The sequence below is a fragment of the Rattus rattus genome, chromosome 1 (genome assembly GCF_011064425.1).
Source record: "Rattus rattus isolate New Zealand chromosome 1, Rrattus_CSIRO_v1, whole genome shotgun sequence".
Taxonomy (NCBI): Eukaryota; Metazoa; Chordata; class Mammalia; order Rodentia; family Muridae; genus Rattus; species Rattus rattus.
Window position 1 is genome coordinate 247,733,190 of NC_046154.1, and position 25,248 is coordinate 247,758,437.

At 45.0% G+C, this 25,248-nt stretch overlaps 1 protein-coding gene across 1 annotated transcript; it reads right to left on the bottom strand.

The window, feature by feature from the left end:
- Positions 1-7,145: 7,145 nt before the first annotated feature.
- LOC116890139 (lymphocyte antigen 6B-like) lies at positions 7,146-10,970 on the bottom strand. The gene is made up of 4 exons (XM_032890876.1): positions 10,946-10,970; positions 10,534-10,631; positions 9,467-9,583; positions 7,146-7,755 (listed from the first exon to the last, which is right to left on the bottom strand). The coding sequence occupies exons 2-4, from the start codon at positions 10,601-10,603 to the stop codon at positions 7,538-7,540; spliced, it is 405 nt and encodes a 134-aa protein (XP_032746767.1). The 5' UTR covers positions 10,604-10,631; positions 10,946-10,970; the 3' UTR covers positions 7,146-7,537.
- Positions 10,971-25,248: the final 14,278 nt, after the last annotated feature.

The following is a 25,248-nucleotide window of genomic DNA, read 5'->3' on the forward strand; positions in this document are numbered from 1 at the left end:
CCATTACCGACCTCTCCCCAACAATCCAGTTCACTGGGGGTCCGGCCTTGGCAGGGCCAAAGGCTTCTGCTTCTACTGGTACCCCTACTAGGCTCCCTATGAATTTGGAGCCCAGGTTCAGTCCATTATAGTCTTTGGGTAGTGGCTTAGTCCCTGGAAGCTCTGGTTGGTTGGCATTGTTGTTCATATGGGGGTCTCGAGCCCCTTCAAGCTCTTCCAGTTCTTTCTCTGATAACTTCAACGGGGGTCCTGTTCTCAGTTCAGTGGTTTGCTGCGGGCATTCGCCTCTGTATTTGCCATATTCAGGCTGTGTCTCTCAGGAGAGATCTACGTCCGGTTCCTGTCAGCCTGCACTTCTTTGCTTCATCCATCTTATCTAGTTTGGTGGCTGTATATGTATGGGCCACATGTGGGGCAGGCTCTGAATGGTGTTCTTTAGCCTCTGTTCTAAACTTTGCCTCCCTATCCCCTCCCAAGGGTATTCTTGTTCCCCTTTTAAAGAAGGAGTGAAGCATCCACATTTTGTCCATCCTTCTTGAGTTCATGTGTTCTGTGCATCTAGGGTAATTTGAGCATTTGGGCTAATATCCACTTCTCAATGAGTGCATACCATGTGTGTTTTTCTGTGATTGGGTTACCTCACTCAGGATGATATTTTCCAGTTCCATCCATTTGCCTATGAATTTCATAACGTCATTGTTTTTGATAGCTGAGTAATATTCCATTGTGTAGATGTACCACATTTTCTGTATCCATTCCTCTGTTGAAGGGCATCTGGGTTCTTTCCAGCTTCTGGCTATTATAAATAAGGCTACTATGAACATAGTGGAGCATGTGTCTTTTGTTATATGTTGGGGCATCTTTTGGGTATATGCCCAAGAGAGGTATAGCTGGTCCCTGCAGTTCAATGTCCAATTTTCTGAGGAACCTCCAGACTGATTTCCAGAATGGTTGTACCAGTCTGCAATCCCACCAACAATGGAGGAGTGTTCCTCTTTCTCCACATCCTCGCCAGCATTTGCTGTCACCTGAGTTTTTGATCTTAGCCATTCTCACTGGTGTGAGGTGAAATCTCAGGTTGTTTTGATTTGCATTTCCCTTAAGACTAAAGATGTTGAACATTTCTTTAGGTGTTTCTCAGCCATTCAGCATTCCTCAGCTGTGAATTCTTTGTTTAGCTCTGAACCCCATTTTTAATAGGGTTATTTGTCTCCCTGCGGTCTAACTTTTTGAGTTCTTTGTATATTTTGTATATAAGGCCTCTATCTGTTGTAGGATTGGTAAAGATCTTTTCCCAATCTGTTGGTTGCCGTTTTGTCCTAACCACATTGTCCTTTGCCTTACAGAATTTTTGCAGTTTTGTGAGATCCCATTTGTCGATTCTTGATCTTAGAGCATAAGCCATTGGTGTTTTGTTCAGGAAAATTTTCTCCAGTGCCCATGTGTTCAAGATGCTTCCCACTTTTTCTTCTATTAGTTTGAGTGTATCTGGTTTGATGTGGAGGTCCTTGATCCACTTGGACTTAAGCTTTGTACAGGGTGATAAGCATGGATCGATCTGCATTCTTCTACATGCTGACCTCCAGTTGAACCAGCACCATTTGCTGAAAATGCTATCTTTTTCCATTGGATGGTTTTGGCTCCTTTGTCAAAAATCAAGTGACCATAGGTGTGTGGGTTTCATTTCTGGGTCTTCAATTCTATTCCACTGGTCTATCTGTCTGTCTCTGTACAAATACCATGCAGTTTTTATCACTATTGCTCTGTAATACTGCTTGACTTCACGGATAGTGATTCCCCCAGAAGTCCTTTTATTGTTGAGCATAGTTTTAGCTATCCTGGGTTTTTTGTTATTCCAGATGAATTTGCAAATTGTTCTGTCTAACTCTTTGAAGAATTGGATTGGTATTTTGATGGGGAGTGCATTGAATCTGTAGATCGCTTTTGGTAAAATGGCCATTTTTACTATATTAATCCTGCCAATCCATGAGCATGGGAGATCTTTCCATCTTCTGAGGTCTTCTTCAATTTCTTTCTTCAGAGGCTTGAAGTTCTTATCCTACAGATCTTTCACTTGCTTGGTTAAAGTCATACCTAGGTATTTTATAATATTTGGGACTATTATGAAGGGTGTTGTTTCCCTAATTTCTTTCTCGGCTTGTTCTCTTTTGCGTAGAGGAAGGCTACTGATTTATTTGAGTTAATTTTATACCCAGCCACTTTGCTGAAGTTGTTTATCAGTTTTAGTAGTTCTCTGGTGGAACTTTTGGGATCACTTAATTATACTATCATATCATCTGCAAATAGTGATATTTTGAATTCTTCTTTTCCAATCTGTATCCCTTTGATCTCCTTTTGTTGTCTGATTGCTCTGGCTAGAACTTTAAGAACTATATTGAGTAAGTAGGGGGAGAGAGGGCAGCCTTGTCTAGTCCCTGATTTTAGTGGAATTGTTTCAAGTTTCTTTCCATTTAGTTTAATGTTAGCTACTGGTTTGCTGTACATGGCTTTTACTATGTTTAGGTATGGGCCTTGAATTCCTATTCTTTCCAGGACTTTTGTCATGAAGGGGTGTTGAATTTTGTCAAATGCTTTCTCAGCATCTATTGAAATGATCATGTGGTTTTGTTCTTTCAGTTTGTTTATATAATGGATCACATTGATGGTTTTCCGTATATTAAACCATCCCTGCATGCCTGGGATGAAGCCTACTTGATCATGGTGGATGATTGTTTTGATGTGCTCTTGGATTTGGTTTGCCAGACTTTTATTGAGTATTTTTGCGTCGATATTCATAAGGGAAATTGGTCTGAAGTTTTCTTTCTTTGTTGGGTCTTTGTGTGGTTTAGGTATAAGAGTAATTGTGGCTTCGTAGAAGGTGTGCTCCATCTGTTTCAATTTTTGTGGAATAGTTTGGATAGTATTGGTATGAGGTCTTCTATGAAGGTCTGATAGAATTCTGCACTGCACCAATCTGGACCCTGGGCTGGTTTGGGAGATCTTTTAATGACCGCTTCTATTTCTTTGGGAGTTATGGGGTTGTTTAAATGGTTTATCTGTTCCTGATTTAACTTGAGTACCTGGTATCTGTCTAGGAAATTGTCCATTTCCTGCAGATTTTCAAGTTTTTTTTAATATAGGCTTTGTAGTAGGATCTGATGATTTTTGGAATTTCCCCTGATTCTGTGGTTATATCTCCATTTTCATTTCTGATTTTGTTAATTTGGACACACTCTCTGTGAACTCTCGTTAGTCTGGCTAACAGTTTATCTATCTTGTTGATTTTCTCAAAGAACCAACTTTTGGTTCTGTTGATTCTTTCTATGGTCCTTTTTGTTTCTACTTGGTTGATTTCAGCTCTGAGTTTGATTATTTCCTGCCTTCTACTCTTCCTGGGTGTATTTGCTTCTTTTTGTTCTAGAGCTTTTAGGTGTGCTGTCAAGCTGCTGATATATGCTCTCTCCTGTTTCTTTCTACAGGCACTCACCTTTATAGGACATTTAAGAACTCAAACTGATTGCCAGGACCCCTTTAGCAAGGAGGGCAATGATACCAGGCAGATTATAGGCCTTACATAGGAACAATTAGTCAAACAGTCTCATTCTTTATATCACCAAAACAATAATGCTGGAGACAATAATTTGGTATACACGTCAAAGTATAAATACAAGTGCTCAGTGTCCTCAATTTCTTCCTGTATCACATAATAGTGTTAATCCTCAAGGACTTATCTTAATAAATTAATATCTTAATAAATAAAAAGGGAGAATTATATCCCTGTATGCTATACAATTATTTAAATGATGCTCTTTTTATTTCAATTTTAAAATTTGGATGCCAAGGAACTCTGAGTGTTTATGACACCCTATGACTAGGCATACTTCTGCCTAGGTGAAATGGAAGACTCCACATATTGGCATATGGCAAGATCCTGTTCAGGTATTTTATATGGGGAAGAGGGCATGTTTGTGTTTTTCCTACAGGATGCTACAGGAGTGTGCCAGCTGCCAGAGTAGCTGGTAAGACATGCTGATCCTGGGAGCATGAAGATTCAGCTTTCATGGTTCAGGTCCCTGGAGTCATTCCTGTGCCCTTGGAGGAAGATGGAGGATTCCCCGTCATCTTTTGTCAGCATTGAAATTTTGGCATTGCTGCAGTCACTGTTACTGCTGCTGCATGACCTGTCCCACCATGGCCTGCACTTCAACACTCTGTGCACTGCTGCATGCAGGAGGAGAAGACCAAACTCCAGCCATTACCCCTGCCCCTCTTCATTCACGGGTGGCTGTTGCTGCTGTGACTGGTGTTGCCATTTTGCAGTCTGTGACTTCACAGGAATGCCATCTACATGAAGGTGCTGGAGACTGGGGAACTCTGCCCTGGTTATGCAGATCTCAGACCTGGTTCCATTGCCTTCCGGTTGTTCTAGAGAAGGATGGCCGATCCTGAACTGTCTTGGGAAAGACTTTGGCACCTTTGCTGCTATTGTAGCAACCATTGTTGCTATAGCCACTGTGTCTGCAGCATCTGGAATTGCCATCCCCCCAATCTATTGTTAGACAAGCACAGTGGGTAGTTGCTGATGATTGGGAATTCTAAATTTTAATACAGGAACAGCTTGACAATGGCCCTCAATGTTATAGTCCTCTGAGTTTGGGCACTGGGGGCCGCAGTAGTCAGCTTTATGCTTCTTATCACATGCACAAACAGCACTCCAAGTCCTGGGCAGCAACTAAGCAGGTGTTGTTCTGCTTCATAGGATCCAAACCCTCTGCCCAAATTGGTCTCAACCTTCACAAGAAACAGTTAGCTAAGGACGGGCAACTCTTTGGAACCAGGGCTCACCTAAGACAGGAAATTCTGAGACTGGCAGAATTTTCCAGAGACAGGAAAGAGTTCTGATAATCCAAAGTGTCCTAAGACAGGTGCTGCTTAAAAAATAATATAGGGGGACTTGTTTAATAAAAAAAAAAATAAAATAGGGGAACTTCCCAGAGCCTCCTGGGTTCCCTGCAGTGTTTCACCACCTTGTCAGACCCTTCTGGGTCCCTTGCAGGGTTTGACCCCTGCTGAGCCTGCTGATGCATGTGGAAGCCTTTTGTTCCTAAGAAAGGAACTGCCTGGTCCGGTATTGACACACATGGGCAGTGGTCAATTCGTTCCTGCCTTTTGTCTTCCCAGTCTTTCATTTTTGGATTTAGTCTGGTCTTCCTGGATTACTCCCCAGTAAATTTGGGGCATGAATTCATTATTCAATCTTTTGTTACCTAAGCCTTAAGCCAGGGTTTCCCACTGTGCTTCCCAGAGTTTTCCACCTGGTCAATTTGGGGTATATATTCGCAAAATAAAGCCACAGGGTGGGCCTTCTTTCTTAACAAGAATAACCCGCATGTGTGTGTTTTCTAATCCCACAGGCTTATGCCTGGTTCCTCGTGCCATCTTGGTGTGGGCATCGACATCCACCAGCTCTCCCGCTTTGCTCAGGTGCGGGTTAGGACCAGGTCTCCTGTGCTCATGCCCTTGAGACCAGCGCTGCTCAAGGGGCTGAGCGTCTCAGCCAGTGAGGGGGTGGGCAGTCTGACATTTTAAAACACACACGGAATGGACAGGGTGGTATTGAAAGAACAAAACATACAGTCACGAAGTCAGAAGTTTAGAAATGCTATCTCATCCCTAAAAGCCTTAAATACATCAAATTTCCAGACCCTGCTCTCAGCCAGTGAGTAAATAAAAGGTCACATTTCTTGAGCCTGCTCTCCCAGAAACTTTATAAAAGTGCTAAAGATAAGACCCTTAAGTGTGATATCCTGACCTAATAAAGATAGCAGAAAGCTTCTCCCAGGAACTTGCTGACCATAAAGTTAGATTACAATCTTTTTTTTTAATTTATTTATTTATGTCACATGTACACTTTTGATCTCTTCATGCACACCAGAAGAGGGCATTGGATCTCATTACAGATGGTTGTGAGCCACCATGTGGTTTCTGGGAATTGAACTCAGGACCTCTGAAGAGCAGTCAGTGCTTTAGCCACTGATGCCATCCCAGCCCCAATCTTAAAGGAATCTTGAGAGAGGAAGCTCCTTGTGATTTTTCACTGGTATTCTCAACACTTTCCAATGAATCTATCCCCGCCCCCTTGGGTTGTGGCTTCTTCTTTTAAATACTCCTTTCAGCTACTCAGAGTCAAACTCCTCTGCCCCTGTGTGGGATATGGGTCTCGAACCCAGTGCACTGGTTCCTACCTATAAACCTCATTTGATTACAGCAAGGACGGTCTTATGTGAGTTCTTGGGGGCTTTCGTCATCCTGAGACTTGAGTAAGGGCCTGCCCGCTCTGGGGGTCTTTCAGTAGTGCATACCTGTAAACCCAGGGCTCAGAAGCAGAGGCCAGAAGAGCCTGCAACAGAATCGACGCAGAATATAGAATAAAGTTCCAGAATCCCTACTCATGACTCAAGTTTTATGGCCCAACAAGCACCATGGCCACATTCCTGTATCTGTGCTTGTCCCAGGGGACAAGGCTACAGGGACAAGGGCTTCCTTAGATGAGTGATAACTCTACCTTAAAGGATCTTCACCTTGACAAAATCTCAGATGTTCATGACCTCCAAGAGCAGGGGGTAATAATGTCCATAGCACCCAAGTTTCCAGGGTGCTGTCTATATCCGTGAGGACTCCTGTGATGTTAACTACACAGGCTCTGTTCGCCTCTGGGACAGCAAGGTCTCAAGGCTAAAAAGAGAGGAATGATGGATCCCTGGTTGCAAATGTGTCAAATCAGGCCTACACTGGGGGCATCCAATATAGACTAGGACTCCAGGAGAGGGAGTGTGAGGCTTTGGTCACTCTGAGCTAAGCCATGACTCCCTGTAGGAAATGATTTCTACCTGTGGACTAATAGAATTGGACAGGGAAGCCACTACCCTCCATTGAGGACTTGTCTTCTGGCTTCCCCACAGCAAGCAAGTGCTCTTTGCAGGTGACCTGTGCTGGTGTGTGGCTTGAAGGTGCTTCTTCACATGCATGAGGCCCTGGGTTCTATTCCCACTAATGGGTGTGGGCTGGGGGAGGAAAGTGGCTCAAGAGATGGTTACATAAATAAGACTCAAGGTCAGTGTAGCAAAAGAAAAACTGAGATCTTGGCTGGGAGAATAGAGAGTTTATTGGACTAAAATAGGGGGACCTTGAGAGGCTTGTGTGGGAACGCTGCAGGACCCCAGATTTTTATGTATGGATGGAGGTGGTGGCACAGTGCCTTAGGTTTCTGCCTCTTCCCTGTGCTGTCCACGTGCCTCCAGGGCCAAGAGCAGCAAACCACAGCACAATGGCATTCCAGGAAGTACATATCTGCAAGCCCTAGAGAGGGGAGTGGGGCACCTACCCAGCAGGGGCTATAGAGTTGAAACAAGGTGTTCCACACCCTACCCCCACCTCGGAGTTTCTATTACTCAGAATTTATCACTAGAGGGCTTCAGGGAGGAGTGAATACACATGAGGATAAAAGGACAAGGGTGGCGGGGCCTTGGAGGGGCCATCACAGCAAGGTCTGCAGGAGGACTGAGCCCAGGCTGAACAGAAGCACCCCTGCCATGGTCCAGGTGCTGCCTCCAGTGGGAACTGCTGCATTGCAAAGATCTGTATTGCAACAGGAAACCTTCGTGTAGACAACGGTACCCAGGATCTCGCTTCTTTGAGGAAACTTAGGGCAGACGGGAAGGCAGAGATTGCTCTTCGCTGTCCGTCTTACAGAGCCTGCAAGACATCAGGAAGTGAGTCGCTTCTTATGCAGGAACAACAGAGCACCCCAAAGTCTGGGCCACAAGTCACCAGGCCTGGATGGCCCAGACTTGTCTCTAAGGCATGTTGAAGCCAGACATGGTCGCTGAGACTTGTAATTCCCGAACTGGGAAGATTGAGGCAAGAGAATTTTTATGAGTTCAATTCCACACTGGGTTACATGGGGGCTTCTGGGCAAACGTGGGCTAGAGTGAGACCCTGCCTCAACTAACAAACAAACGAAACAAAAATACAAAACCATGGCTGGTAAGGAGACTTGGAGACCCCCTCCTCCCAGTTCTGGTCACTAAAGCCCATCAAACGATGGACAGGCATGGTGGCCTACTTGTATCTCTGTGCTTAAAAAACAAAGATGTGAATCCCCTGAGATGAGCTCACTGGCTAGACAAGCTGAACATGAAAGACTTGAATTCAGTGTGAGACCCTGCCTTAGTAAATAAAATCATTGTCATAGGAGATTCCCATCAACTTCTGGGTCCCTTACACTTGTACCTCCCAGTGCCTGCACATCCACATGTGTGTGCACATGTGTCTTTACATGCAACGTGATATGGAAGCAGTTGAGTCAGTGAAGTGCTTGCCACATGGAAGCATTAAGGACCCAAGTTCAATCCCAGCAACCATATAAATAGCTAGCCAAGCACCAGGTGCTAGTTATAATCCCCATGCTGGGGAGAGGGAATCAGGAGGTCCTGGGATCTCTCTGCCACCTCCCTCCTCTCCTTTCCTACCTAGGTCCCAGTGAAAGATCTTGTCTCCAAAACCAAGGTGGTTGGGACTAGAGACATGGCTCAGCAGTTCAAAAGCACTTGTTGCTCTTACAGAAGCCCAGGGTTTGGGCCCCAGACCACATATGGTGATTAACAACCTTCTGCACCTCCAGTTCCAGGAAATTGAAAACTCGTGTGTATTAAACAAAAGTAGACAGTGCCTAAGGAATGGTACTCAAGGATGTTTTCTGACCTTCACATACATTATGTTACATTACATACATTCATACATGTGAACCCACATTTATAGACAAACATGCGCACACACGCGCGCACGCACACGTACCCCACAGAGACACAGCACAGTGTAAGATCACTCAGTGGCATAGCAAAAAGGGCAACCAGCCTCTCAGACTCTTGCAGTTCCCTGGGAAGTTGCATCTAGGAGACCTACTTCAGGAGACAGGCAGGGTGTGGTCAGGAACAGGAAACTGCAGAGCAGGGTAGGGCTGTTCCTGCCTTGTCTATCTGGAGGATATGTCGGAAACTGGGGCGTTGAAGGGTCTGAAATGTCCTAAGGTCTCCCTTCTATCATCAACCCTGTCATCCTTTAGCCCTAGCTCCAGATTCCTTCACTATATACAAAGACTCACTAATGCTTCCAGCTCTCCAGGTCTGACGGCGAGGCCCTAGATATAACCGAAGGGTAGGAGCAACACATGGCTACCCTGGCAACAGAGGGGGGAGGGGGTGATGAACACCATGCATGCCAGTAGTTTCTATGATCCACACCCTAGAGCTTCCTCGGACCCCAGCAGTCCCCACTTTGCAGGAGTCCCACTCCCACCCCAGGAGGTACCTACCTGGAAGGAGGGGAACCATGGTCCAGAACATGTACCCAGACTTTTTCTTCTAACCACCCCCACCCATATTTGTACAGGCTACAGGGAACTTACCCTTTATAGCTTCTACCACCTGAGAAACACAGACTCCATCAGAGTAGGGGCAGGTAGCTGTTGAGCAGGTAGCATTAAGTGGGACTTCTATGCAACTGTAGCACTTTAAGCCCTGAGCTGAGAAAGAAGCCAATACATGAGGAGGGTTAGGGCATGCCCTTCCTAGCCCAGATCCCTCCTCTACAATGACTTTACTTCCACACAGCTGCTGGCCACTAGGACAGAGCAAGGACACTACTGCCCAGTCACCTCCACCAAAGCAAAAGTGAACCAAGCACAACAGTTGTTCAATATGCTCGGGCTGCTGCCTCAGTGAGCCAGCCCCACAGGAGAGACCTGGACCTCAAGAGGTATTAGAGAGACAGCCACCATAGTGGGAAGGCACAGAACACAAACATCTGCTGAAGCAGTGAATGGGTGTATAAGTAGATACTGGAGGCTGCCAGATGGGGAGGGTTGTTCTGCCCTGTCCCACCCTAATCCTGCAGAGCTGGTCTCTGGGTCTTGGAGCATGACTGAGCTCTGAACATCCCAGAGTCCAGCTCAAAGCTGAGGCTTCCTGCAATACAGACATAACTGGATGCATAGGTGTATTTGAGCTCAGAACCCCTTAAAGAAGGAAATTCTAGTATTTGGGCCTCATGTGGCATGGGCTGGGGCATAAGAAAAAGTCAAATGCCAAGAGTTAAGGATTCTAAACCCCTTGACTTGGCAACTTGGCCACAAAAGAAGCCTTTGCCAGTTTGTGTGTACACAAGTCAGTGTCCTGACTGGGAGGCAAGGGCAGCAGGGTAGAGTCGCTCTGGTGGCCAGGGTTTGTGGCAGAGGTTAGTGCTCTCCAAGAGTCCCTCTGGCATGTGGTGATGGTTGCAAGGCAGGCACTGGCAGTTTACAGACCCAGGAAGCCCCCCAGCCCAGGAGGCTTCACCCACCACACACCAGTCCCCATTCCCCTGACCCCAGCACACCTCAGGCACAGGGCATACAGTGGAAATGCAGGTGCCCACCACCCCGAGGCCTGGTTCCATCTCCAGTGTACCCTCCTGCCCTCTCTCATTTTCTCTCACCTCTTTCTGCACACAGTAGGGCCAGGAGAAGGATGAGTACACACGACTTCATATCGCAAGAACTGTTCATCCTCGGAGAAGGGGTGCACAGGCAAAACCTTGGAAATCGGAGCCAGTTAATAGACTTCCAGTCACGTCCCAGGGCTCCCACACAGCTCAGGCATCCAATTGCCTGCCACACACACACACACACACACACACACACACACACACACACACACACACACACACACACACACACACACGAGAGAGAGAGAGAGCTTTCCCCAAGGAATAGATGTCTGTCTACATCTCTTATCTCCCACCCACCCAGCTTTTCCTTCCTAACCCCAAACTGCCTCCCACAGCCCTATCCAGAGGGCTGTTCCCTGTGCTTGCCAACTATCAGCTCCCTCCTGACACCACTCCTTACTTCCTCTCTGTGACCAGGTTGCAGGCACTGTGGAAAATTCTAGCAGATGAAGAATTATGTAAGTACTTTACTTTCCCTCAGCTCCTCCCATCTGACATCCTGAAAAGGGAGGGTTTAGGTACGTACTTCCTCCAGGTCTAATGTTTATTGAATAAGAGTTAACAGGGTTTGTTGGTTAGCTCAGGGAGTCAGATGTACAGTAGTTGGGGAGGGAAGATCACGCAGTTGCTGAGGGATCTCGGTGCTGGAAACTCAGAGGGCAGAGGGCAGGGGCCCTGGGTGACCTGTGCTTACCGTTCAGAAAGCAAGGGAGGAAGCAACGTGCTCAACTTTTTCCGGGTTTTTGGTTTTTATTTTTGTTTGTTTGTTTTTGTGTTTTGGATTTTCTGTGACAGTTTCTCTGTGTGGCTTTGGCTGTCCTACGACTTCCTCGGTGAGACCAGGCTGGCTCGAACCCATAGCTATCAAAGGTGTGCTGTGGCTGCTGCTGCTTCTGCCACCACCACCTGCCTTTTTCCTGTCTCTGAATAGGGGCATGGGTTGCAGTGGCTCAGAGCCCACAGCCCTCCTTCCTCTAAGCAGGTAAACTGCTGACTAATAGTTGGAGACTGGGTCTGGTGAGCAGGCCCCTAACAGTGTGTTGCATCCACAAAGTGAGAGTCCTAGGCCAAGAACTAACTGGCAACTGGGGTGGAAGTTACTAAGCAGGGTCCGATGTGTTTGGGTGATGTCTGGGGCTGTGGGTGCTATGAGCATCTGGAAGCTAGAGCCAGAGATGCTTTTCATGACACAAGTCAGTCTTATGCAGAGGATGAATGACCCCAGTGTCCCCGCTGCCCAAAAGCCTCCTTGAAGCAGCCACATGCTCATTCTCCCTGCTCCGGTTCATATGTTCCCTGTCCCTACACCTATGAGGTCCTAGTCCAATGTGTTCCACAAAGGACATGAGTTTCCCTGGCCTTTATGACACTACCATGTGGCATAGTATTCTAACAATTAAAACCTTACTAATGAGTCACATATTGATGACATCTGTGGCCCAGCCCTGGGATTTTGCCCACAGCAAGCCAGAGTCTGAGTTCCCTAACTCCATGGAGCTTAGAGCTCAGTGAGTAGCCCCACTTAAGCCTCTACAAGGCACTGACTGATACAGGTTACAGAAGGAAGGCTGGACACAAAAAGAGACCTGAGCTGGAAATCGTCCCGAGAGGATGCCATAGCAAAAAACAGATATACTCAGAGGACAACTGTGTCCCAAAATGGTCCACAGAATCAGTGAAACTGAGTGCATTCACTTAAGCAGGCAAGGCTACCAAGTAAACGTAGCCAGAGGCTCAGGGAGCATCAGGCATATTCTCCCGATGGAAGGCACAGGGCTGAAACAAGAGTCTCATTCTTCCTGTGATTTCTGGCTGGTTCCACATGTACATTCAACTCCAGTGTCGATGTTCTGGGTTATGTAGGAAGATCGATCAAAGAAAGAGAGACACTGTAGGCCAAAGGCAGGATTCTGAAGGAGCAGTGGGGAATTGGCCTTTTCGGTAATGATTACCAAACCTGAGGACTGCTTCAAAGCCTCGGTGCCATCACCCCAGAATTCATACAAGATGGTGTTTCTCTGTTAAAATTCTGTTACCTTCCAACGGCCTGTACCCTTGCACCATTACAAAAATCCCTTCCTTGTTACCCTATAATCTATGATGTGATCAGACCGTGTTTGCCAGCAACATTGCATAACCCAGCACACACCACCATGGTAAGAGGAAGAGAACAGGGAGGAAAGTTTTCTCTGTAATTCCCCTCACATGCTGGCCCAGGCATATAAGAGTCTATGTCAAGGAAAGAGCAGCAGTGACCAAGGCCCTGCAAACAAACACGGAGCATCAGTTGCTGATCCAAGTGACAAGCCCTCCCAATTCTTAGCACTCAATGAGTTTATGGATTTTCTTAACAGAAGATGGGTAAGGTCACTTACAGGGACACGCATAATATCCAAGCCACTAAGTGACCACCAAATCACAGCTGACAGTTCATCTTCTGTTTCCTCTACATTCTAGCATATTCTGAGACCACTTGTGGCTAGAGGAGAGCAAGAGGAAGTAACGACTGAAACCCCAATAGACAGTCCTCCCCTGTGAATATAGAGAGTTCTGTCCTTTATCACAAAACTTTCGTCTTTTTGCTCCTCTGACCCCATTGCTGGGGCTCCTGGGCAAAGTTATCCCTATTCCAGGATGGCGATGGACCACATCACCACAGTGCTTCAGACTGATTCTCTAAAAGTCTTAAACTAGAGGTTCTCATGAGTCCTCCACTTTCCACCCAGCACCAGTGTTTGGGAAGTAAGCTTCCCTTAGTGTGGACTCCTGCCCAAATTACTGACAGACTCCCTAAATGAACTCTTAAGGAGAGGGCAACACTGGGCTTGCCGATTCTTAGAGTCAATGTACCAGATGTTACCAGGCTTGTGTGAGTGAAGCCAGGCCCTCTGCAGAGAGGGCTACATGCAAGACAAAACACACCCAGCCTCTCTCCTGCCTTACAACTCTGTCAGCAGCCTGACTGCAGTCACACTGAACAGGTCAAACATTAGCCAAGCCTCTCCACAGAGAATGAAGGACCTCTGTTAAGTAGCCAAGGTCACATATGCCTCCCTCACCACCTTCAGTCACACAGCAAAGGTTTCTCCTTACCAGTGTGGTCTCAGGATGCAGAGGTGCTGGGAAGCAGCTGTTGCAGGGTAGTAAGTTTGGTGGGGATAAATGATTCAGAAGACTGTGTGAAAAGAACAGCTCCTTTTCTGAAACAGAGGGGCTGGATTATACAGTTTGAGTCAGGGGAAGGGGAGGAAAGGGATAGAAGAGGAAGTGGGTGGTGAGGGCAGAGGCTTCTAAGTGTTTCAGGTGCCAATCACATGGTTTCTAAGCAGACAGTACTCTGGTGGGGAAACAGAAACCGGCCTGATTTTATCATACCTTGGCTTTGGTCTCAATGCAGTTGAGTAGGTCCAAGCCTGCTTTGGGGAGAGGGGAGCCCCAATCCTGCAGTGCTTTATGAAGGCTGTCCAGTGGTATGGTCAGGGTTAGCATTCCTTCTAGGCTCTGCCCACAGTTACCTGGCAACAGCCAGGTAAGCCTGACTCACTACAAAGGGGCTGCTTGACCCCTCCTCACTCTCTTCTCTTGCTCGTTCCCTCTCTTCCCCTCTGTCCCTTCTCTCCCTGTTCCCCTCCCCTCTCTCCATGTGAGCATACACAGCCTCAACTCTTCTCTCTCCCCCCCAGTCCCCCTACTCCCTCCCCATGCCCTAATAAACTCTATTCTATACTATACCTGCTGTATGGCTGGTACTTCAGGGAGAAAGGATACCTCAGCATGGGTCTGCAGAGGCACTGCCCGCCCCCAGCACCATAGACTCCACCACACATATCCCTGGCTTCGTTTTCCTTTTGTAAAACACAACAGTCAGCTCTCTACTGTCCCTCATCTGTTTTGGGAACCCACATCTCCCCTTTTGTTTCTCAGAATGGGGCCATGTCATATATGTCAGCATATGTGGGAATAGCTTGTGATTGTACCAGAACTTGGTTGATGGTGTCTGTGGCTATATTAGTACCTTGTTTTTATAATACCTGGGGTGAGAAGGAGGGGGCCGCAGATTGCTAACCATCAAGGGCAAGAGGGAGACATTGAAGGAGGTTGAGTACCAAGAGGCAGGATCATGAAGGGATACTGGGACTTTGAACTGTGGCAGAGTCATGAAGGGCCTTAATATTTTGCCATCCCTCCTCCTGGATGAGACAAGTTCCATTTCCCTCCTTACTTCTGCTGTCCAGAGGTCCAAAGTGTTCTGATCTAAGCTACGGATGTTCTGAAATCACACCATATGACAGATCTCATGTGGGAGGTTTACCCAGGGATTGGGTTTGGGGGTGGGGTGTTGGTGAGTCCCTGAGGCCAGCGGTGAAGATACTGATGCCTGATTGGAAACTAATGCTAGGTGACATCATGTTAGTTTACTTGTGTTACCTTCCTGTTTTGCAATACAAGTCCAGCAAGGGTGGCCAATTGTACCTGGGGAACAATTATAACAGGAACGCAGAGGTAGGGAGGCCCTCAAAAAGTGGGGATCTCCTGTAAGGGTTGATTAAAGGAGAGACCCAGGAGGAACCATGCAAGGTAGCAAAACTATTCTGAGGCTATGAAGGAAACAGAAAGAAGGCACTAACAAACATGAGAGGCATTGGTGTGGTGCTCTGAGAGATGCCTGGGGTATGGGCAATGCTCCATCATCCCCTTGTTTGGCTTAGGACACCTCCCCCGAACAAAAAAACAAAACAAAACAAAACAAAACCGTAGGAGTATACAGACACTTTATCTGAGAAGAGCACAACTTCCACTGTTACTGAGCTGCCTGCTGCCATTAAGGTCTCTTGCCTGAAGGAGGATTCTACTTGGTTGCTCTGGCTATCGCATTCCCCCTCCCCTCTTTAAATATTAGAAATGATACTATGAGGCTAAGAAGCCCCTAAGGACAGCCCTACTCTCATGATCAGTTCTGGACCACACTTCCTGTTTCCCTGGCAACACCCCAATTTTTCCAAAAGGAAAAGGAACACAGTTGCCCCTCTCTAAAATTTAAAATACCAAATACAGGAAGGTCAGATGTATGGACTTTGTTTAGGCCCACTTATGGAAAGCTGTCTCTTAAGGTGAATCAGAGCTCCTTATAAAATTATTTGTATTTAACCTCTCTCCCACACCCTCTTGATATTTTCAAGACAGGGTTTCTCAGTGTAGCCCTGGACATCTTGGAACTCACTCTGTAGACCAGGCTAGCCTCAAATTCAGAGATCTCCCTGGGCAGGCTTCCCAAGTGCTGGGATTAAAGGCTTAGTTCATTAATTCTCTTTAATACACTCTGTTTCAAAATTTTTGGTCAAACGAAGATCTGGATTCTACCTCTGACTCTGGGTGGAAACAAAAGTAAGATTATAGAAGCATACCAGTGCCCTCTCCTCTAAGAGTTAATATCGAACATCACAGGGAAGGAAGGACAGAGAGAATAAGTCCGGGTATGTTTATTTGTTTGCTTGGGCTCTGCTTGGTTTCTTCACTTTTATGTTCGTAGACTCCTTCAGTTGGCAGAAGGAGGGGTTTCAGAAAGGTTGTATATTGCAGGTCAGCTTAAGCAAGCAGGACCACCATGTAGTGTTAGGGTCTGAGATTCGCTGAAGGATGACCCCAGACTCAAGTAGTAAGCAAAGGGAAAGAACCTTTACTCTGCAGAAATTAGTAGTGTAGTGCCAAGGAAATGTTAGTGATCCCCAAAATCCAGACAGGAGTCGATCTGATGCACATCACAGCAGGATCTTTATTCTATTTGAGCTAGCTCAGCCCCACAATGCACCACAGTTACACAGCGTGGTTATGGGGTGGGGTGGCATAGCCCTGAATGTCTATGGGGCAAGGTGGTTTTTTTTTCCATCTTTATTAACTTGAGTATTTCTTATTTATATTTTGATTGTTATTCCCTTTCCCAGTTTCCAGGCCAACATCCCCCTAGCCCCTCCCCCCCTTCTCTATGGGTGTACCCCTTCCCATCCTCCCACCATTACTGCCCTCCCCCCAACAATCACATTCTCTGGGCATTCAGTCTTGGCAGGACCAAGGGCTTCCCCCTCCACTGGTGCTCTTACTAGGCTATTCATTGCTACTTATGAGGTTGGAGCCCAGGGTCAGTCCATGTATAGTCTTTGGGTAGTGGTTTAGTCCCTGGAAGCTCTGGTTGGTTGGCATTGTTGTTCATATGGGATCTCAAGCCCCTTCAATTCTTTAGTCCTTTCTCTGATCCCTCAACTGGGGTCCTGTTCTCAGTTCAGTGGTTTGCTGCTGGCATTCACCTATGTATTTGCTGTATTCAGGCTGTGTCTTTCAGGAGAGATCTACCTCCGGTTCCTGTCAGCCTGCACTTCTTTGCTTCATCCATCTTATCTAATTGGGTGGCTGTATATGTATGGACCACATATGGGGCAGGCTCTCCATGGGTATTCCTTCTGCCTCTGTTCTAAACTTTGCCTTCCTATTCCGTCCCAAGGGTATTCTCATTCCCCTTTTAAAGAAGGAGTGAAGCATTCACATTTTGGTCATCCCTCTTGAGTTTCATGTGGTCTATGTATCTAGGGTATTTCAAGTATTTGGACTAATAGCCACTTACCAATGAGTGCATACCATGTATGTTTTTCTGTGATTGTGCTACCTCACTCAGGATGATATTTCCACTTCCATCCATTTGCCTACGAATTTCATAAAGTCATTGTTTGTGATAGCTGAGTAATATTCCATTGTGTAGATGTACCACATTTTCTGTATCCATTACTCTGTTGAAGGGCATCTGGGTTCTTTCCAGCTTCTGGTTATTATTAATAAGGCCGCTATGAACATAGTGGAGCATGTGTCTTTGTTAGATGTTGGAGGCATCTTTTGGGTATATGCCCAAGAAAGGTAAAGCTGGGTCCTCAGGTAGTTCAATGTCCAATTTTCTTAGGAACCTCCAGACTGTTTTCCGGAATGGTTGTACCAGTCTGCAATCTCACCAACAATGGAGGAGTGTTCCTCTTTCTCAACATCCTCACCAACATTTGCTGTCACCTGAGTTTTTGATCTTAGCCATTCTCACTGGTGTGAGGTGAAATATCAGGGTTGTTTTGATTTGCATTCCCCTTACTACTAAAGATGTCGAACATTTCTTTAGGTGTTTCTCAGCCATTCGGCATTCCTCAGCTGTGAATTCTTTGTTTAGCTCTGAACTCCATTTTTAATAGGGTTATTTGTCTCCCTGCGGTCTAACTTCTTGAGTTCTTTGTATATTTTGGAGATAAGGCCTCTATCAGTTGTAGGATTGGTAAAGATCTTTTCCCAATCTGTTGGTTGCCGTTTTGTCCTAACCACAGTGTCCTTTGCCTTACAGAAGATTTGCAGTTTTATGAGATCCCATTTGTCCATTCTTGATCTTAGAGCATAAGCCATTGGTGTTTTCTTCGGGAAATTTTCTCCAGTGCCCACGTTTTTGAGATGATTCTCCACTTTCTCTTCTATTAGTTTCAGTGTATCTGGTTTGATGTGGAGGTCCTTGATCCACTTGGACTTAAGCTTTGTACAGGGTGATAAGCATGGATCGATCTGCATTCTTCTACATGTTGACCTCCAGTTGAACCAGCACCATTTGCTGAAAATGCTATCTTTTTTCCATTGGATGGCTTTGGCTCCTTTGTCAAAAATCAAGTGCCCAGAGGGGTGTGGTTTCATTTCTGGGTCTTCAATTCTGTTCCATTGGTCTATCTGTCTGTCTCTGTACCAATACCATGCAGTTTTTATCACTATTGCTCTGTAATATTGCTTGAGTTCAGGGATAGTGATTCCCCTAGAAGTCCTTTTATTGTGGAGGATAGTTTTAGCTATCCAGGGTTTTTTGTTATTCCAGATGAATTTGCAAATTGTTCTGTCTAACTCTCTGAAGAATTGAATTGGTATTTTGATGGGGAGTGCATTGAATCTGTAGATCGCTTTTGGTAAAATGGCCATTTTTACTATATTAATCCTGCCAATCCATGAGCATGGGAGATCTTTCCATCTTCTGAGGTCTTCCTCAATTTCTTTCTTCAGAGGCTTGAAGTTCTTATCCTACAGATCTTTCACTTGCTTGGTTAAAGTCATACCTAGGTATTTTATAATATTTGGGACTATTATGAAGGGTGTCATTTCCCTAATTTCGTACTCGGCTTGTTTCTCTTTTGTGTAGAGGAAGGCTACTGATTTATTTGAGTTAATTTTATACCCAGCCACTTTACTGAAGGTGTTTATCAGGTTTAGTAGTTCTCTGGTGGAACTTTTGGGATCTCTTAATTATACTATCATATCATCTGCAAATAGTCATATTTTGAATTCTTCTTTTCCAATCTGTATCCCTTTGATCTCCAGTTGTTGTCTGATTGCTCTGGCTAGAACTTCAAGAACTATATTGAATAAGAAGGGGGAGAGTGGGCAGCCTTGTCTAGTCCCTGATTTTAGTGGAATTGGTTCAAGTTTCTTTCCATTTAGTTTAATGTTAGCTACTGGTTTGCTGTACATGGCTTTTACTATGTTTAGGTATGAGTCTTGAATTCCTATTCTTTCCAAGACTTTTATTATGAAGGGGTGTTGAATTTTGTCAAATGCTTTCTCAGCATCTATTGAAATGATCATGTTGTTTTGTTCTTTTAGATTGTTTATATAATGGATTACATAGATGGTTTTCCGTATATTAAACCATCCCTGCATGCCTGGGATGAAGCCTACTTGATCATGGTGGATGATTGTTTTGATATGCTCTTGGATTAGGTTTGCTAGAATTTTATTGAGTATTTTTGCATTGATATTCATAAGGGAAATTTGTCTGAAGTTCTCTTTCTTTGTTGGGTCTTTGTGTGGTTTAGGTATAAGAGTAATTGTGGCTTCATAGAAGGAATTCAGTAGTGCTCCATCTGTTTCAATTTTGTGGAATAGTTTGGATAGTATTGGTATGAGGTCTTCTATGAGGGTCTGATAGAATTCTGCACTGAACCCATCTGGACCTGGGCTCTTTTTGTTTGGGAGACCTTTAATGACTGCGTCTATTTCTTTAGGAGTTATGGGGTTGTTTAAATGGTTTATCTGTTCCTGATTTAACTTGGGTACCTGGTATCTGTCTAGGAAATTGTCCATTTCCTGCAGATTTTCAAGTTTTGTTGAATATAGGCTTTTGCAGTAGGATCTGATGATTTTTTGAATTTCTTCTGATTCTGTAGTTATGTCTCCCTTTTCATGTCTGATTTTGTTAATTTGGACACACTCTCTGTGTCCTCTCATTAGTCTGGCTAAGGGTTAATCTATCTTGTTGATTTCCTCAAAGAACCAACTTTGGTTCTGTTGATTCTTTGTATGGTCCTTTTTGTTTCTACTTGGCTGCTTTCAGCTCTGAGTTTGATTATTTCCTGCCTTCTACTCCTCCGGGGTGTATTTGCTTCTTTTTGTTCTAGAGCTTTTTTTGATTCTCTTTTTTTCTTTTTTCTTTTTCGGAGCTGGGGACCGAACCCAGGGCCTTGTGCTTCCTAGGCAAGTGCTCTACCACTGAGCTAAATCCCCAACCCCTTGTTCTAGAGCTTTTAGGTGTGCTGTCAAGCTGCTGATATATACTCTCTCCTGTTTCTTTCTACAGGCACTCGGAGCTATGAGTTTTCCTCTTAGCACAGCCTTCATTGTGTCCCATAAGTTTGGGTATGTTGTACCTTTATTTTCATTAAATTCTAAGAAGTCTTTAATTTCTTTCTTTATTTCTTCCTTGACCAGGTTATCATGGAGTAGAGCATTGTTCACCTCCCATGTGGACATTCTTCCCTTATTATTATTGAAGACCAGCTTTACCCCGTGGTGGTCGGATAGGATGCATGGGATTATTTCTATCTTTCTGTATTTATTGAGGCCTGTTTTATGACCAATTATATGGTCAATTTTGGGGAAAGTACCATGAGGTGGTGAGAAGAGGGTATATCCATTTGTTTTAGAAGAGAATGTTCTACAAATATCTGTTAAGTCCATTTGGTTCATGACTTCTCTTAGTCTGTATATGTCTCTGTTTAATTTCTGTTTCCATGATCTGTCCATTGATGAGAGTGGGGTGTTGAAATCTCCTACTATTATTGTGTGAGGTGCAATGTGTGCTTTGAGCTTTAGTAATGTCTTTTATGTATGTAGGTGCCCTTGTGTTTGGAGCATAGGTATTTAGGATTGAGATTTCATCTTGTTGGATTTTTCCTTTGATGAATATGAAGTGTCCTTCGTTATCTTTTTTAATGACTTTTATTTGAAAATCGATTTTATTCAATATTAGAATGGCTACTCCAGCTTGCTTCTTCAGACCATTTGCTTGGAAAGTTGTTTTGCAGCCTTTCACTCTGAGGTAGTGTCTGTTTTTGTCTCTGAGGTGTGTTTCCTGTAGGCAGCAGAATGCAGGGTCCTCATTGCGTATCCAGTTTGTTAATCTATGTGTTTTTATTGGGGAGTTGAGACCATTGGTGTTGAGAGATATTAAGGAATAGTGATTATTGCTTCCTGTTATATTCATATTTGGATGTGAGATTATGTTTGTGTGCTTTTCTTCTCTTTGTTTTCTTGCCAAGACGATTAGTTTCTTGCTTTTTCTAGGGTGTAGTTTGCCTCCTTATGTTGGGCTTTACCATTTATTATCCTTTGTAGGGCTGGATTTGTAGAAAGATATTATGTAAATTTGGTTTTGTCATGGAATATCTTGGTTTCTCCATCTGTATTAAATGAGAGTTTTGCTGGATTCAGAACCTGGGTTGGCATTTGTGTTCTCTTGGGGTATGTATGACATCTGTCCAGGGTCTTCTGGCTTTCATAGTCTCTGGTAAGAAGTCTGGTGTGATTCTGATAGGTCTGCCTTTATATGTTACTTGACCTTTTTCCCTTACTGCTTCCTTTCTTATTCTTCCTTTGTTTTGTGCATTTGGTGTTTTGACTATTATGTGACAGGAGGAGTTTCTTTTCTGGCCCAATCTATTTGGAGTTCTGCAGGCTTCTTGTATGTTTATGGGCATCTCTTTCTTTAGGTTAGGGAAGTTTTCTTCTATGATTTTGTTGAAAATATTTACTGGTCCTTTGAGCTGGGAGTCTTTACTCTCTTCTATACCTATTATCCTTAGGTTTGATATTCTCATTGAGTCCTGGATTTCCTGCATGTTTTGGACCAGTAGCTTTTTTCCATTTTGCATTATCTTTGACAGTTGTGTTGATGATTTCTATGGAATCTTTTGCTCCTGAGATTCTCTCTTCTAACTCTTGGTATTCTGTTGGTGATACTTGTGTCTATGGCTCCTTGTCTCTTCCTTTGGTTTTCTATATCCAGGATTGTTTCCCTTTGTGCTTTCTTTATTGCTTCTATTTCCATTTTTAATTCGTTCACCTGTTTAATTGTGTGTTCCTGGAATTCTTTCAGGGATTTTTGTGATACCTCTCTATAGGCTTCTACTTGTTTATTTATGTTTTCCTCTATTTCTCTAAGGGAGTTCTTTATGTCTTTCTTGAAGTCCTACATCATCATGATCAAATGTAATTTTAAATCTAGATTTTGCTTTTCTGGTGTCTTTGAAGAGTCAGTGTTTGCTTTGGTGTGAGAATTGGGCTCTGATGCTGCCATGTAGTCTTGGTTTCTGTTGCTTGGGTTCCTATGCTTGCCTCTCACCATCAGGTTGTCTCTGGTGTTACCTTGTTCTGCTATTTCTGACAGTGGCTAGACCATCCTATAGGCCTGTATGTCAGGAGTTCTGTAGACCTGTTTTCCTGCAGTCAGTTAAGGGAACAGAGTGTTCTGCTTTTGGGCATGTAGTCTTTCCACTCTACTGGTCTTCAGCTGCTCCTGTGGGCCTGTGTCCTGAGTCCACCAGGTAGGTCGCTTGGAGCAGAAAAGTTCGTCTTTTGTGTGGTCCCGCAGCTCAAGTTGATCGTGGGGGGAAGGGGGGGCTGCTTTTGAGCTCTCCGTGAGGGTGGCAACCAGGAGGGCATGCGCCGCCTTTTCCTAGGGGCCCCCATGCACTGGGGTCCCCGATGGTGTTAGGTGTTTTCCTCTGGTGTCAGAAATGTGGGCAGAGTGTAGTCTCTTCTGTCTTCCCAGCCCTGTCTGCTGGTCTGAAAGTTTAGCTCTCCCTCCCAGGGGATTTGGGTGCAGAGAACTGTTGATCCAGTCCCTTCAGGTCCAGGCGGTATCTGGATCTGAGGGGATCTGCCTCTCAGGCCCCCTATCTTCCGGTTCCCAGAGGCGGTCTACAGTTTCCTCTTGGGCCAGGGATGTGGGCAGGGTTGGGCAGTGTTGGTCTCTCCACTCTGCAGTCTCAGGGAGTGCCCGTGTACAGGCAGTGAGCTCTCCCTTTCAAGGGGTTCAGGAGCACTGAGCTGTGGGCCAGGATCAGCGAGGCTGGGGCTCCAGCTAAAAACCCGAAGTGTCATGTCCCAGAGGAATTTTGCTTCTGTGTGTCCTGAGTCCGCCAGGCAGGTCGCTTGGAGCAGAAAAGTTTGTATTATCTGTGGTCACGTGGCTCACGTTGCTCATAGGGGCTCCTTGAGCTCTCTGTGAGGGGGGCAACCAAGAGGGCATGTGCTGCCTTTGCTGCCTTTTCCCAGGACCCCCGTGCACTGGGGTCCCAGATGGCATTAGGTGTTTTCCTCTGGCGTCAGAAATGTGGGCAGAGTGTAGTCTCTTCTGGCTTCTCAGGTATGTCTGCCCCTCTGCAGATTTAGCTCTCCCTCCCATGGGATTTGGGTGCAGAGAACTGTTGACCGGGTCCCTTCAGGTCCGGGAGGTGTCTGGACCACAGGGGACCTGCTGCTTGAGTGCTGGGGCCAGGGTTTATAGTAAGCAGCAGGCAGGGAGTACGAGTGCAAACATCCAATTGGGAAGCTACTGTGTCCTTTGACATAAAATTGGTTGGTGCTTGGAGTCATTTCAGAAACTTAATTTCTGTTCTCTTCTGCATTGGTGGTTGTTAGGCAAGGGGGTGGGCTTGTAACCTGCGGGTGCAGGTCTCTAGTGGTAATAACCTGGGAATGCTGGTCATGTTGGGGATTAGCCAAGAGACTGGAGCTAGGCTTGAGTTTTGCTGGGTGACAACTTGGAAACTAATGCTAGGTGACATCCTGTTAGTTTACCTGTACTTAAACTTAGGTCAGGTTTTCTAAAATGGAGTCTGAACTTTAAAGATTTGGCCTCACACTAGCATGTGGGGGCTCAACCACTCTTCAAAAGGGGTACAGGTTACACCAGTAAGGTTACAGTTTAAATTTGTTAGCTAAGCATATTGACCTTTGAATCTATTGGCTACCAAGCATATGACATGCATTGGAACTCTATCTGGGACCAGAGAGGGTCAGGTGACTATCAGTACATTCTGTTGCTTTTCAAGAATGCACCTGCTCCTCCTGAGAACTGTGGGTGGAGAATGGAACTTGGCCTAGTCTTAACTCAAGGTGGGTAGCTGGTACTTGGCCTAATCTTGACCTATTAGGCGGTAGTAAGGCTGGTGAAAGCCCCTAGGGTCCTTCACAGGAACCCCATAACCTACCTACTTTCTACCAGGCCAAGCCTCTTAATAGCTCTTCCACTCCAGTAAGAACTAGGGTCCTTCACAGTTAGACTTTTCTCTTAAGTCAGATGTTAGGCACATCTGGTTGGGTTCTGTCCTGTCTTTTACAGAGCCTAGGCAGAGGGGAGCAGAAGCCAGAGCAAGGACAGTTTTAGTTGTTCGAATTAAAGTCCATAGATTCTTTCTCATTAATTTTCCCTGTATTCTTGAAGGCTGGAATTGAGAGATGAACCCAGGATTTGCTCTCAGACATTTCGGTACCGATTAGAATGGCCAGGTCACGGTGTGATGGGGAGAAGAGATTTAACTACCGTTTGACGTTTAGGTTAACGCAATAATGGGCAGATGATGTGCAGATAACTTCCTTACCAAGAAGAAAAAAGCTCGTGAGAAACAGTGGTCTAAATAACATCATAGGTAGATTTAAGTCTAATGTATGGGGAGTGTGATCTCTTGAATTGTTTAAGAAAAAAAGATACCTTACTTTTTAAAAAATAATTATGTTCTCACCATTTGTAAGAGAACTCAGAGCCTCATGTCTTTTTAAATTTTTTTTAAATTAAGTTATGGCATCATTTCCCTCTTCCTTTCCTCCCGTGTAACACATTTGGTCTCTCTCAAAATTTTAAAGGCCCCTTTTATCTAATTGATGTTAATACACACACAAATAGGCATGTACACATATGTTCCTAACTACATAAATACCACTTGCTCACACTGTATGATGTTAACTGAACGTATCTGATTTCAAAGTCCAGTACTTGCAATTGGGTTAAGAGCTCTTCCCTGTGGAAGACTTACTCTCAGAATTCCTTTTCATTACCCACAGTTCTTTGCCTAAGTCCGGTGGGACTTGTAAGGTTTCCCCATTCCAGGCAGGCATATCTGTCTATTAGTGTCACATGTGTCCAAGTCTTTTTTAGCCAGCCATGTTGTTGATGTTTCATAGGTGTAAGAAAGATTCCTGCTTGTCCATGCTCCCAAATTCTGACACCAGATTCCTGCTTTCCCAAAGAAGACATTCCCCACTGCTATGAGAAAGGCTAAGTGGCTGTCTGTGGTGTCTATTGGCATACCAATAGATCAAGGCAGGAGCTGGCTTCTGGGCTCACTCAGTACCTGTGGCTCTTCT